The 13,363-nt window shown below is 50.7% G+C and overlaps 1 protein-coding gene across 2 annotated transcripts in view; it reads right to left on the bottom strand.

Moving 5' to 3' along the window:
- Positions 1-554: 554 nt before the first annotated feature.
- Positions 555-13,363, bottom strand: part of GRIK3 (glutamate ionotropic receptor kainate type subunit 3) — a 244,568-nt gene continuing 231,759 nt past the window's right edge. For both annotated transcript variants that reach the window (XM_070468389.1, XM_020880250.2), the window contains exons 15-16: positions 13,014-13,264; positions 555-7,052 (exon numbers count right to left, since the gene is read on the bottom strand). In XM_070468389.1, the coding sequence (XP_070324490.1) occupies positions 6,858-7,052; positions 13,014-13,264 (446 nt within the window). In that variant the 3' untranslated portion in view covers positions 555-6,857. The remainder of the gene's footprint in view (positions 7,053-13,013; positions 13,265-13,363) is intronic.

Raw genomic sequence — 13,363 nt, 5'->3', positions numbered from 1 at the left:
GTCACCTCTGTACTGTTCTGAGAGCCACTGGAGGCCCAGCATGTCCTCGCTCCCTTATCTTTCACTGGTTTTGTAAACATCTGTATTCAACCTCTTCCTGCTTAAAGTGTCCTGCCCTGAACCCTTTATTATGTGTACAGTTTCCATCACCCAAGAGTAACTGACTGAGCACTCTCCAATTTCTAGTTTGAAAAAGCTCAGGCAAGACCTCTGATTGGCCAGCTCTGGAAAAGAGGCTTACCTTGCTTCCTCAGCTGTTGCCAAAGGGGCAGGATCACACAGGGACGTGGAGACTTCGAAGGTAGCTATGGGATGGAGAGGAGATGGAGAGGAACGTGCCCAAGAGAAGGGAAGATGGAGGTCAGGTGATGTCAATACTGATGTCCCATGTAAACATCTGAAATGGGGACCAGGAGCCTGGGCTGGAGTCACCCACCTGCTCACCCCCCGGGGCCCCTGCCCAGGACACAGTCAACCTTGGGTGAAGATGGCACAACTGCAGCACCCTCTGGTTCTAAAGAGACAAGAGAAGCAGAAAATGCATCTCAAGAGGGCCCTGTTTTCTAGAAACATTTCTTTATTTAAAATTTAAAACCATATTACTTCATACAGCAAACTGTGCACTTTGATATATCACAGTGTCTTAAAAAGGAAAATAATCAGATTTGTTTGGAAATTTATTTACATCAGCCTAGAATGATTGGCAAGTAACACAGTTACTATGAAACCCAAATTGTTACAAAATGTTTACAAAAAACTATATTCATAGAAATTCTGCATGTCCACAAAGGGCATCCCCTGAATGGCCCAGAGACCAGTGTGTGGGAACTATATTGAGTAGGATTGGGGTAGGGGGCGTCCAGGCACTCTGGTCTGGGTGGTGGGACAGACCAGGGGTCTCACATGGTGCTATCTTGGGGCTTCACCAAGGGGCTGGGAACCCAAGTCCCCATCGTGGGAGGCTTAGCCAGGAAGCTGGCACAGGCGGAGGTGGGCTGGGGGCTTGGAGCACAGTGGCAAGGGGGCCCCTGGAGCCTCTGATTCCTGTCCTAGAGGCAGGACAGACCCATCCTCAGGGGGCTGGGTTCAGATTGCTCCGGCCAGGACCCCAAACAGAGGCAGACCCAGAGTTAAGTGCAGACCAGTCTGATGCATGGGGCTGAAGCAGAGGGCAGACCGCTGACCACACGGAAGCCCACTCTAGACCCTTTCCCACGTGGTCCAGAGATGCTCTTGCATGATGATGGAGCCGAACCACTTGCTGAAGGGTTAGAAGGGAAAGAACAGACGGATCCAAGTGTGGTAGGGACGGAGGTCTGCAGGGGCAGGGCCAAGCTCTATGCCAGCTGCCCTGCAGGGGAGGGGTGGCAGGGGAGAGGGCGGACAGATGCCACTAGGTGTGCTCAGACCGCCTTCTTGGCTTGCCCTCTTTCACCCGCCGTCACTGCTCTGCTCACACCTCTGGCTCTCCAGTCACTCCCTGACAGCGGACCTTGCAGTCAAATGGGCTGGGGAGATTGTCTGGGGTGGGACGAACTCAAGGCTGGAATTGCTGGGTCCACAGCTGTTTTCTTACATCTGGAGGCCTCAAAGTTTTGATCTATAAAATAGACACGCTGCGGGGTGATTTGAGGTCTGTTCTAGAAGACAGGGGCCGGGGATGTCTGACTGGCATGCAGGGGGCCATTCTCCTGAAAAAGGGTTTTCCTTAGCTGGGAGCTGGGTCGTCTTTGTGTGTGGTTGAGAACGTGAGGCAATGGCCTCTGCCATGCTTCAGCCTTCTAGGGTATTCCAGGTGGAGCATCCCTGGCGGCTGGGCAGACAGGTATTGAGAGCTGGTCCAGGGAGTGGCCCCCTCTTTCCCAGCCCTTCCAGCTCCCTGCTAACTGCCCTGGGACTGCAGCTGTCGTATTGGCTCAGGAGCCCAGTACTGTACAATGCTGCCCCCCAGACAGAGGCCCGGCAATCCTCAGAGCCTCTCAGATGCAGACAAGGCCTGTGGGCCACTCCTGTCGTCCTCAGGAGGCCTACCTGCCAGCCCCTCAGTTCTCCCTTCCTCCTCAGGGTCTGCAGCTCTGACATGCATGGGCCCTGCCCGTTCCCCAGAGGGCTCTCCGCAGCCCCTGCCCCAGGCAGCTTCCGTCCTAGACTCTCCAGCTGCAGCCCCCGCTGCTCACCTGGTCCCCACCCACACTGGCTGGGTTATGTACACTCTGTGTGCAGACGTGCGGGGAGGGGTGCGTATACACACGGGCTACAGGTCATATATACACTGTGCATATATATATATATACAGCATATATATATATATCTTTTTACATTCATATATATACTGTACAGAACTTTAACCTTCTACCAAAACCAGTTTTGTGACTTTCACGTATGGCCTCAGCTCTGAACTTCTAACTCCAGGGCAAAGCCAGGACGGAAAGGAAGGCTCCATTCAGGCTGGCCGGGGGACCGAGGGCGGGACCCTTCTACTGGGGCAAGCAGTTGGGCCCGTTCCAGATGGGTCCTCCCAGCCCGGGGCTTTTCCAGATGGGTCTAGTCCAGAGGCCTGTCTACAGAACTGGATGCACTTCTTGAGTCTGTCCACAGGGCCGGGCCCATCTCAGAGTTTAAGTCCATACAGCTGTTTGTCCAGATCACTAAGCCCTTCCCAGATGGCTGTCCACACAGGACCAGAGATGTGGGCTGGAGCAGAGAGCTGGGAAGTGTCTGGGAAGGGATGGGCTTCATTCTGAGTGATGAAGCCACAGCCACCAGCCCACACCCAGCACACCCACCTGGGAGGAGATGTCGGGGAGGGAGCGTCCCACTGTTCTGGGTGAGCGGGTGCCTGGGTCTGACTTCTGCTTTCCTGGGGATTGGGGAGGGAGTGACTTCTAACCGCTTGGAGCCTTCTCGCCACTGCCAGAGCCCTCCTCCATCCAGGGCTGGACTTGCCCTCTGCCCGTGCCCGGGGCCTTGCGGGGAACCCGTGTGCTTGGCTAGTGGAGACAGAGTCTTGGCTGTGAGCAGGGGAGGTGCTCCCACCCTTCAGAGACTCAGAGTCAGCTCCTCGGCCAAGGGGGCCTTACCCATCTCGAGACACGTGCCCAGCGTGGGGCCCATTGAATGGACAAAGTTCTCAGGTTTTTCTTATCTGTCCACAGAAGATGGACCAGTAACAGGTCAAGGGGAGAGAGAAAATGAGGCCTCAAGGCCCCGCTCCCCAGGGCCTTGGCAGGGTGTGTATGTCCCCAGTGCTGCCCTTTAATCTGGCCAGTTGGAGCAGGCTGAGGGGAGGCACTGGCATTTCGAGGTGGGGGATGGAGGTGGAAGGTAGGGGTGCTCTTCTCTTCAGGCCAGTACGTGCTGGGCAGGGACTGTCCAGCGCCTGCTTGGGCCAGTCCCATCCTCTGCTCTATCCAAACCAGTGTTGAGCTGCCACTGACCTCAGTGCCTCCATGTGTGCGCATGCACACTCGCCGTGGCTCAGATCCATATCCGCGGGCAGGTGGGCCTGAACATTATTTCCACTCGACCCACCTTGCTTGGAATAGTTCCCCGGGCCCCTACCCCAAGACGCAGCAGCACCTTCAGGCCCCTGGGACAGAGCTCACATTCGGAGAGAAGCGACCTCCGCTGCACTCTGAATGCTGGGCTGGTCTCAGAGACAAACACAGGTCATCAGGCAGAGTTTGAACCATTATCCACACACGGATGTAAGGCTCGAATGGGAGGTGATATCAGGCTGCGTGTCCTCCTATCTCCATGTAGGACTTGAGAAATCATTTCAGTCCCTTTCGGGGGATTTCCCTAATGGAATTGTGCCGCTGAGTTCCACCTTCCTCCTCTCCTTTGATGAAGCTCTTCCTACCCCACCACCTCCTAGTCTTCCTGCCATTGCAGTCTATATATGTGCATAGCCTCAGAAGAAATGACACGTTCATGGCGTGTCACGAAAGCACACACACGGTTGGGTGTGTGATACGAACATGGATGTGGGCGTGTGCTATGAAAGTAGACCGGATAAAGAAAGAGAGTGGCTCATGTCTGTGATCAGTGAGAAAAAATTGGCAAATACCTTCATCAGAATCTGGTTATCTGGAAATTGCCAAAAACAGTCATTTTCCCTTCAAATAGGACACTCCACAGAAAGCAAAGGAGTCACTGGCTGTGACTGCCTGCAGGGTTTAGTCCCTACTTGGCCTGTCTCCTCAGGCCTATGTAATCTTAGCAAATCCTTGTGGCAAATGACCTCTCTCCATGGCAGAAGTGTACCCAGACTCTAGTTCCCTTCCTGATTGTCCATCTCTGCTCCTATTGTGAGCTGGAACATATGTGCACGTTTGAACACCCATACGTGAACACACACACACACACGAACTCCAGGCCCATGTGGCTCCTCACATACAACATGCATTCCCTTGTGCTGTGCATCCATCCAGTCTGTCTTCCCTCCCGCCCTCCACCGCACACGCACATGCACACGTGCTCACAAACGGACCCCTTGATGACATGGCTTCTCCATTTAAACTTATTTAGCTTCTCCATTAAAACATATTTTATCTTGTCCTCCACCCTCTGCCATTAGGTGCACAAAAGTGCATGCGCACACGCACACACACACACACACACACACACAAGCACACACAGTTGTTCACGTATGTATACATATGTATACTCACCAGAACCCCAATATGGCATGGCTTCTCCTGTTTTTACATGTATGGGGTCCTGCTGCTTGTCCAGATTTATCTCCTTCACCCCAAATTCACACACACGTGCACACACACACATCAGAACCCAAAGGGTTCTCCTATTATTGCATGCCTGGGACTCTGTCACATGCCTTCATTTATCCTTCATGCCCAGCCCCCAAAGATCAGACATACAAAGATACACATACATGCGCACGCACACACAGACACACATACACTCCTACATCCAGGAGCTCACAACAGCATGGCTTTTCCTATCATGATGCGTGTTGGCCACGTGGCGTTCCATCCCTCTTCTCCCACCTCCAGTGCACACAGCCTGGCAGAACTGCTGTGGCCCTGGGAACCAGCTGGTTTGGCCCCACAGCTCAGTCTGGAGAAGACGATAGTTATCACATGCGTCCACTGTGCGCTCCTGCTTTGGGACTCTTGAGGAGAGTTAGAGGTTACCCTTCACCCCAGCTGAGAAGCTTCTTGAGACCTAAATGTAGCTCTTTTCCTAACCAGGGTCCCCAGGCAGAAACAGAAGAGCGGTAGGGGGGTGGGCGGCTGGTGTCTTCTGGTCTCTATACAGATCTCCAGCCCCCTTTCCCTGGCTCAAAGCCTGCCCTCTGCCCTTGGCCACGGGCAGCCTTGCTGGCCTCATCGTGCTCTCTTTAAGGACACTTTGTTCCTAATCCCTCCACATCTCATTCTCCTCCCAGAATCTTACGCGTCTCAGACCTAGAGTATCTGTCACAGCTGGCTGGAACCCACGGATCACCTGGTCCACTGCTCACTGCACCTCGTCTGCTACCCCTTCTCTGCTGAACCCCCAAACCCCACAAGGTCCCAGCTCCTCTGGACAAGAGACCAGGGCCATTACGACCGTGTATCTCTGTGTGGGGTCTTTGGTTAATCCTCCAGGAGGCAGCTTCTTCCTCCCCACCCCAGGGGCCTCTACCAGGGAGACTGTTCTGTCCCCTGGAAATTTTCTTTCTCTGGGGGGCATCTTTAAGGTTTGGCAAGCCCAGGAGGCATGGAGTTCCTTATGTGCCCCGCCAATCCAGCTTTCCCCATCTACCCCAAAGTGAGCCTGTGCAGTGGACTTGATCCTCCTTGGAGGATAGGTGACAATGTTCACTTCAATCTAGGCTACTTTCCTCCTTCCATGATGACAGAAGATGGTCAAGGTCAACAGGCCAGGAATGGGGAGTCGCTGAAGAGTAGATGGCAAAGAGCTCAAGCGTCCTAATGCCACCGGGGTTTAGGAAACAGCTTGCTAACCAGCAAGATAAAATCCAATGGCTCGAGGGCCTCTGGGATTTCCATGGAATCCACTGTTCCTCTGGCCGAGTCTCCGGGCATCCTTTGCAGGAGATTCTGAGGGCCCTTTCTCCTCTGGTCACAACGGGGAGGTGAATTTGCTCTGACCACTCTCCCACTCCTAGAGACCTTCTAGAGGAGCGGGACCCATTGAACTCCAGAAGAGTTCAAACTAGCATTCTCTGTGCATCCTCGTCTCTCCCAGACTCCAAACTCCTCTTTTTCCCCTATGGGGCTCCTGCCTTTAACTTTGCCCAAACAGGGGCTCCACCATGGGTGGTGTCAAGTCCAGGAGATCAGGACCATGTGAGCAGCCCCTGGGGAATGAGTTCTTCCTTCTGACCAGGCATGTGGGGTAGCTGTCCTTCAGCTTCAGTTCCCATTGGCAGCCGAACAGTAACATCCTTTTTGGTACCCAGGGTCTACGTCTCTGATCTCATAGTCAAGTTCCAGGAGGCCTGCCCCCATGGGGAAGGAGCGGCAACATGAGAGCTGTTTCCTGTTGTCTTTGGACCCTGCAGGGCCATGGTAGAAACTTCTGACTATAGAAGAGAGTTGAGGGGCAGGTGAATTTGGCCTGAGAGAGGCATGTGCTTCCTTTGGCCTTGGCTGTCTTGGCTGGCAGCTTTAGAAACCCATAGAAGAAACAAGAGGAGGGTGAAGCCCAAGCAGCTGGCCTGGGGGCCTGCTGGTTTCCTGATAGGTAAGGGCAGAGGGCTCCTGGCCCAACAGGCAGGCAGCAGCTCTGGTCCCCAAGTCCAGCGTGGTGCTTGGGGGTGTTCCTTCCAGTCTCCTTTGCTTTCCTCCGCCCTGCCCCCAGGCCGGCGGTCCCCACCCCACCTGTGCCTAGGGGAACACGGGGGCCAATGATGTGCTGCAGGTCATGCTGTCTTTGCCCGGAAGCCTGCGATCGTTGAATGTGTGCATGTTGATGACGGCGTCAGTCTTGACCATCATGGGAGGCTGCGGCTTGTGCTTGACCCGACGCTGGCAGGTAAGGGAGAAGCGGATCTCATCGGCCACGGTGCTGCAGAAGGAACGCTGGGGTGGTGGGTGGGAGGGGAAGGAGCACAGGGGTGAGGCCCGGCCATGCAACTCCAGCCAACTCCTCCCCTTCCTCCCAGAGCTTGTGCTGAGGCCCCTGGCTTTCCTTCACACCTGTATGCCACCTGCCCTCTGCCCCCTGCAAGGTGATTAGTTGGGGTTGTTGTTGTTTCATCGCTAAGTCACGTCCAACTCTTTTGTGACCCAATGGACTGTAGCCTGCCAGGCTCCTCTGTCCAAGGGATTTCCCAGGCAAGAATACTGGAGTGGGTTGCCATTTCCTTCTCCAGGGGATCTTCCCTACCCAGGGATGAACCACATTTCCTGCACTGGCAGGTGGGTTCTTTACCACTGAGCCACCAGGGATGCCCAGGTGGTTTGGAGAGCAGCCTACAAAGCATCATGTCCTTGTTTGGGATCTAAGGTGATATCATCTTAGCCCCATTTGACTGATGATGAACAAACTGTGGCACATTAAAGTCTGAGTAGTTTACCTGCCTGACTTTTCTCCACTAGCTTCTGAGGGCAGGAACCAGCCAGTTTCATCCTATGAGCCCAGCCTCCAGCTCTAGGCCTGGCTCAGAGTCAGGGCTTAAGAAACACTTGATGAATATATGGATAACCTCTCTGAAAGGGGTTCCCACTGAAGGGAGGAGTTGCTTTGCTCCCATTCAGGAAAGTCTAGTACAGATTTCTCAATGGGGAGGCAGGTCCCTGTAGGGCTTTTTCTGGCTTAGGTCCCTGTGGGTATCCAAGAGGGACAGCTCAAGTGCAGCACTGCCCACAGGTATCTGATGGCAGTGGCTTCTATGAGACCAGCTGCCAGAGGCTGTCCCATGGCTTGTCGAGAAGGCAGCGGGCTGTTGTTATCTCAACTTGCCTAGGGAGGCCTGGGCATCAGCACTCAGACAGGTTGTAGTTAGGTCATGTGGTGCTGGGGAACGGGGACTTGGCTTTGAATTCTGACTCTGCCTCTTACCCTCTGTGTGACCTCACCAAGCTTCTTCTTGCTCTCCCACTAAATGCAGGACATCTTCCCTCCTTACCTCCCCTTCTTCATTCTGTGACTATTTACTGAGACCTACTCTGTGCCATTTTCATACTGTTCATACTGTTCATGGGGTTCTCAAGGCAAGAATACTGAAGTGGTTTGCCATTCCCTTCTCCAGTGGACCACGTTTTGTCAGAACTCTCCACCATGACCTGTCTGTCTTGGGTGGCCCTACATGGCATGGCTCATAGTTTCATTGAGTTAGACAGGGCTGTGGTCCATGTGACACTGAAAGATAAACTCCCCAGGTTGGTAGGTGCCCAATATGCTACTGGATATCAGTGGAGAAATAACTCCAGAAAGAATGAAGGGATGGAGCCAAAGCAAAAACAACACCCACTTGTGGATGTGCCTGGTAGAAGTAAAGTCCAATGCTGTAAAGAGTAATATTGCATAGGAGCCTGGAATGTTAGGTCCATGAATCAAGGCAAATGGAAGTGGTCAAACAGGAGATGGCAACAGTGAATGTTGACATGTTAGGAATCAGTGAACTAAAATGGACTGGAATGGGTGAATTTAACTCAGATGACCATCATATCTCCTACTGTGGGCAAGAATCCCTTAGAAGAAATGGAGTAGCCATCGTAGTCAACAAAAGAGTCTGAAATGCAGTACTTGGATGCAATCTCAAAAGCGACAGAATGATCTCTGTTCGTTTCCAAGGCAAACCATTCAGTATCATGGTAATCCAAGTCTATGCCCTGACCAGTAATGCTTAAGAAGTTGAAGTTGAATGGTTCTATGAAGAACTATAAGACCTTCTAGAATTAACACCAAAAAAAGATGTCCTTTTCATTATAGGGGACTGGAATGCAAAAGTAGGAAGTCAAGAAATACCTGGAGTAACAGGCAAATTTTGCCTTGGAGTACAGAATGAAGCAGGGCAAAGGCTAATAGAGTTTAGACAAGAGGATGCACTGGTCATAGGAAACACTCTCTTCCAACAACACAAGAAATGACTCTACACATGGACACCACCAGATGGTCAATACTGAAATCAGATTGATTATATTCTTTGCAACCAAGGATGGAGAAGCTCTATACAGTCAGCAAAAGCAAGACCAGGAGCTGACTGTGGTTCAGATCATGAACTCCTCATTGCCAAATTCAGACTTAAGTTGAAGAAAGTAGGGAAAAGAACTAGATCATTCAGGTATGACCTAAATCAAGTCCCTCACAATTATACAGTAGAAGTGAGAAATAGATTCAAGGAATTAGATCTGATAGACAGAGTACCTGAAGAACTATGGACGGAGGTTTGTGGCATTGTACAGGAGGCAGGGATCAAGACCATCCCCAAGAAAAAGAAATGCAAAAAGGCAAAATGGTTGTCTGAGGAGGCCTTACAAATAGCTGTGAATAGAAGAGAAGCGAAAGGCAAAGGAGAAAAGGAAAGATATACTCATCTGAATGCAGAGTTCCAAAGAATAGCCAGGAGAGATAACAAAGTCCTCCTCAGTGATCAGTGCAAAGAAATAGAGGACAACAATAGAATGGGAAAGACTAGAGATCTCTTCAAGAAAATTAGGGATACCAAGGGAACATTTCATGCAAAGATGGGCCTAATAAAGGACAGAAATGGTAGGGACCTAACAGAAGCAGAAGATATTAAGAAGAGATGGCAAGAATACACAGAAGAACTATACAAAAAAGATCTTCATGACCTAGATAATCACGACGGTGTGATCACTCACCTAGAGCCAAACATCCTGGAGTGCGAAGTCAAATGTGGCTTAGGAAGGATCACTACGAACAAAGCTAGTGGAGGCGATGGAATTCCAGTTGAGCTATTTCAAATCCTAAAAGATGATGCTGTGAAAGTGCTGCACTCAATATGCCAGCAAATTTGGAAAACTCAGCAGTGGCCACAGGACTGGAAAAGGTCAGTTTTCATTCCAATCCCAAAGAAAGGCAATGCCAAACAATGTTCAAACTACCACACAGTTGCACTCATCTCACACGCTAGTAAAGTAATGCTCAAAATTCTCCAAGCCAGGCTTCAGCAGTGTGTGAACCGTGAACTTCCAGATATTCAAGCTGGATTTAGAAAAGGCAGAGGAACCAGGGATCAAATTGCCAACATCTGTTGGATCATTGAAAAAGCAAGAGAATTGCAGAAAAACATCTACTTCTGCTTTATTGACTATGCCAACGCCTTTGACTGTGTGGATCACCACAAACTGTGGAAGATTCTTAAGGAGATAGGAATACCAGACAACCTGACCTGCTTCTTGAGAAATCTGTAGCAGCTCAGGAAGCAACAGTTAGAACTGGACATGGAACAACAGACTGGTTCCAAATAGGAAAAGGAGTACGTCAAGGCTGTATATTGTCACCCTGCTTATTTAACTTATATGCAGAGTACATCATGAGAAACGCTGGGCTGGAGAAAGCACAAGCTGGAATCAAGATTGCTGGGAGAAATATCAACAACCTCAGACATGCAGATGACACCACCCTTATGGCAGAAAGTGAAGAAGAATTAAAGAGCCTCTTGATGAAAGTGAAAGAGGAGAGTGAAAAAGTTGGCTTCTCAACATTCAGAAAACTAAGATCATGGCATCTGGTCCCATCACTTCATGGCAAATAGATGGGGAAACAGTGGAAACAGTGATAGACTTTATCTTTTTGGGCTCCAAAATCACTGCAGATGGTGACTGCAGCCATGAAATTAAAAGACACTTGCTCCTTGGAAGAAAAGTTATGACCAACCTGGACAGTATATTAAAAAGCAGAGGTGTTACTTTGCCAACAAAGGTCCATCTAGTCAAGGCTATGGTTTTACCAGTAGTCATGTATGGATGTGAGAGTTGGACTATAAAGAAAGCTGAGCGCTGAATAATTGATGTTTCTGAACTGTTGCAGAAGACTCTTGAGAGTCCCTTGGACTGCAAGGAGATCCAACCAGTCCATCCTAACGGAAACCAGTCCTGAATATTCATTGGAAGGACTGGTGTTGAAGCTGAAACTCCAATGCTTTGGCCACCTGATGCTAAGAATTGACTCATTTGAAAAGACCCTGATGCTGGGAAAGATTGAAGGCGGGAGGAGAAGGGGACGACAGAGGATGAGATGGTTGGATGGCATCACTGGCTCAATGGACATGAGTTTGAGTAAACTCTGGGAGCTGGTGAAGAACAGGGAGGCCTGGCGTGCTGCGGTTCATGGGGTCGCAAAGAGTCGGACACAACTGAGCGACTGAACTGAACTGAACTCTGTGCCAGGCACTGGTGTTCCGAGTGTTAGGCGCACAGCAGTGAAAAGGTCCTAGCACTCAGGGAACGCTGATGATGGGATAGAAACAGATAATAAACACGTGAACAAATAAATAGTTTCAGAAAGAGATAACTATTATTAAGAGAATAAAGCATTGAAATAGGATAGAGTGGGGTGGGGAGTGGGGATAGGTGGGAAAGACTACTTGAGCTTCAGCTGAATGACCAAAAGACTCTAAGAAAATGGGGCTCTGGGAGAAGCACAGTGCAGGTTGCTGGAACAGCATGTGCAAAGGCCCTAAGGCAGAAATGTGCTTGGCTGGTTAGGGACTAAAAATGTGACCAGTGTGGGTGGAGCAGAGTAACAGAGGGGAGGGTGGGAAGGAGGAGGCTGGAGAGGTGGGTAAGGACTAGATCCTATAGGCTTTGTAATGGAATTTGGGGCTCATTTCAATTGTAATGTAATTCTAATGTAACCTAAAGGATTTGATTGTTCTTCTTAGATGAATCATAATTTTTAAAACCATTCCCAATTATTGGACGTTTAGGTTTTCTCACATGTTTTTTCCACATTTCAATTAACAATTCAATGAACATTCTTGTCAATAAAATTGCACATGTTTTGGCCACTTCCATTGGGTGCATTTCTAAAAGTAGAAATTGACTAATCAAAACATGTGGCCTCCTTTAAAGACTCTGGCCATACTGCAGAGTTACCTTCCAGAAACTTACCCTCTTGGACTCCCCCTGGGCAATATGGTACCATGTCCCTTTTCTCACACCTATGTGAACTTGAACATCAAGAATTATCGTTGCCCTTCCTCTTTGCTCACTCAGGCTTACTGATTATAAAGGACTCCACTGAATTTTGGATAGATGTGTAAGTGCATCTTGTGTATACATAAGACTTAACCGCAATCTCCTTCCACACTTGCCCTGTCTCCCTTTGAACTTCTCTGTGAGAGGAGCTTCCCCACAGACCACTGGCCCTCCACTCAAGGTGCACATTTAAATCACTCTGTACACTTTCTTAAGAAGCCAATCCTGGGCCACCACAGACCAATTAAAACACAGTCTCTGGGAGTGAGGCCAGGGTATTAGCACTTAAAACACTTTCTCCCTGTGATTCCAATTTGCTACTGGGACCCAGAACTACTGCCCAACCACACGTGAATTAATCAGATGGGTTGAACCTAGCAAGCTTGGGCTAGCTCTCTTAACTCTTTTTCTCTGTTAAACTTTTGATTATGGAAATTTCCAAATATATGCAGAAGTGGAGAGAACAGTATAATGAACCCCCATGTATAAGCATCATGAAGCATCCACAATTACCCTGGAGGGCTTTATGCGGGGCAACGACATGCTTCGAATTAAGTTTTAAACAGGGCACTGGCTGCTGTATGGAGAGCAGCTGGTGGGGAGGAAGGGAGGAGGCAGGAAGAGCCGACCAGAGGCTAGTGTGTGGTCCAGCTGGGGATGATGGGCACGGCCTGGCATGGGGCCAGCATGATGGGACAGCATGCAGAGTGGGGCTGGTAGGGCTTCCTGGTGAATGGGCTGCAGAGTGGGCTACTGGCGGGGAGGTGGGATCAGACACCATCGTGCACCTGGCTCCCAAGGAGTTTGAAGCCAGTGCGGTCCCTGATCTGTTCCGTCCCTTCCCCATGCCCACTCCAGTTCTTGGAGGTTTACCTGCTCTCGCTCTGCGGTCTTGCGGAGCTTGTACACAAACTCGCCCACAGCCACCAGCACAGACAGGACCAGGCCGGCGGCCAGGACGATGAAGATGCCCCCGATCTTCTGGATGCCCAGGGCGCTGGCCTCTTTGTTTTCCTCCTCGGGACACCCACTGCCCCGCCACCACTTCTCCTTCATGATGTGCAGCTTGTCCTCCTCCTGGAGCTGCAGGATCGCAATGGTGATCTTGTCCCGGTACGGGGAGCCTGAGTGGGGGAGAGGGGCCCTTGGCCATCAGCAGCCTTCAGCCCATCTGTGCATCCCTGCCAATACCCTGGCGGGGGCTAGCCACCATCACTAGCCCT

The sequence above is a fragment of the Odocoileus virginianus genome, chromosome 5, assembly GCF_023699985.2.
Source record: "Odocoileus virginianus isolate 20LAN1187 ecotype Illinois chromosome 5, Ovbor_1.2, whole genome shotgun sequence".
NCBI lineage: Eukaryota > Metazoa > Chordata > Mammalia > Artiodactyla > Cervidae > Odocoileus > Odocoileus virginianus.
The sequence above is the reverse complement of the archived record's forward strand: the minus strand, read 5'-3'. Positions and strand labels throughout refer to the sequence as shown.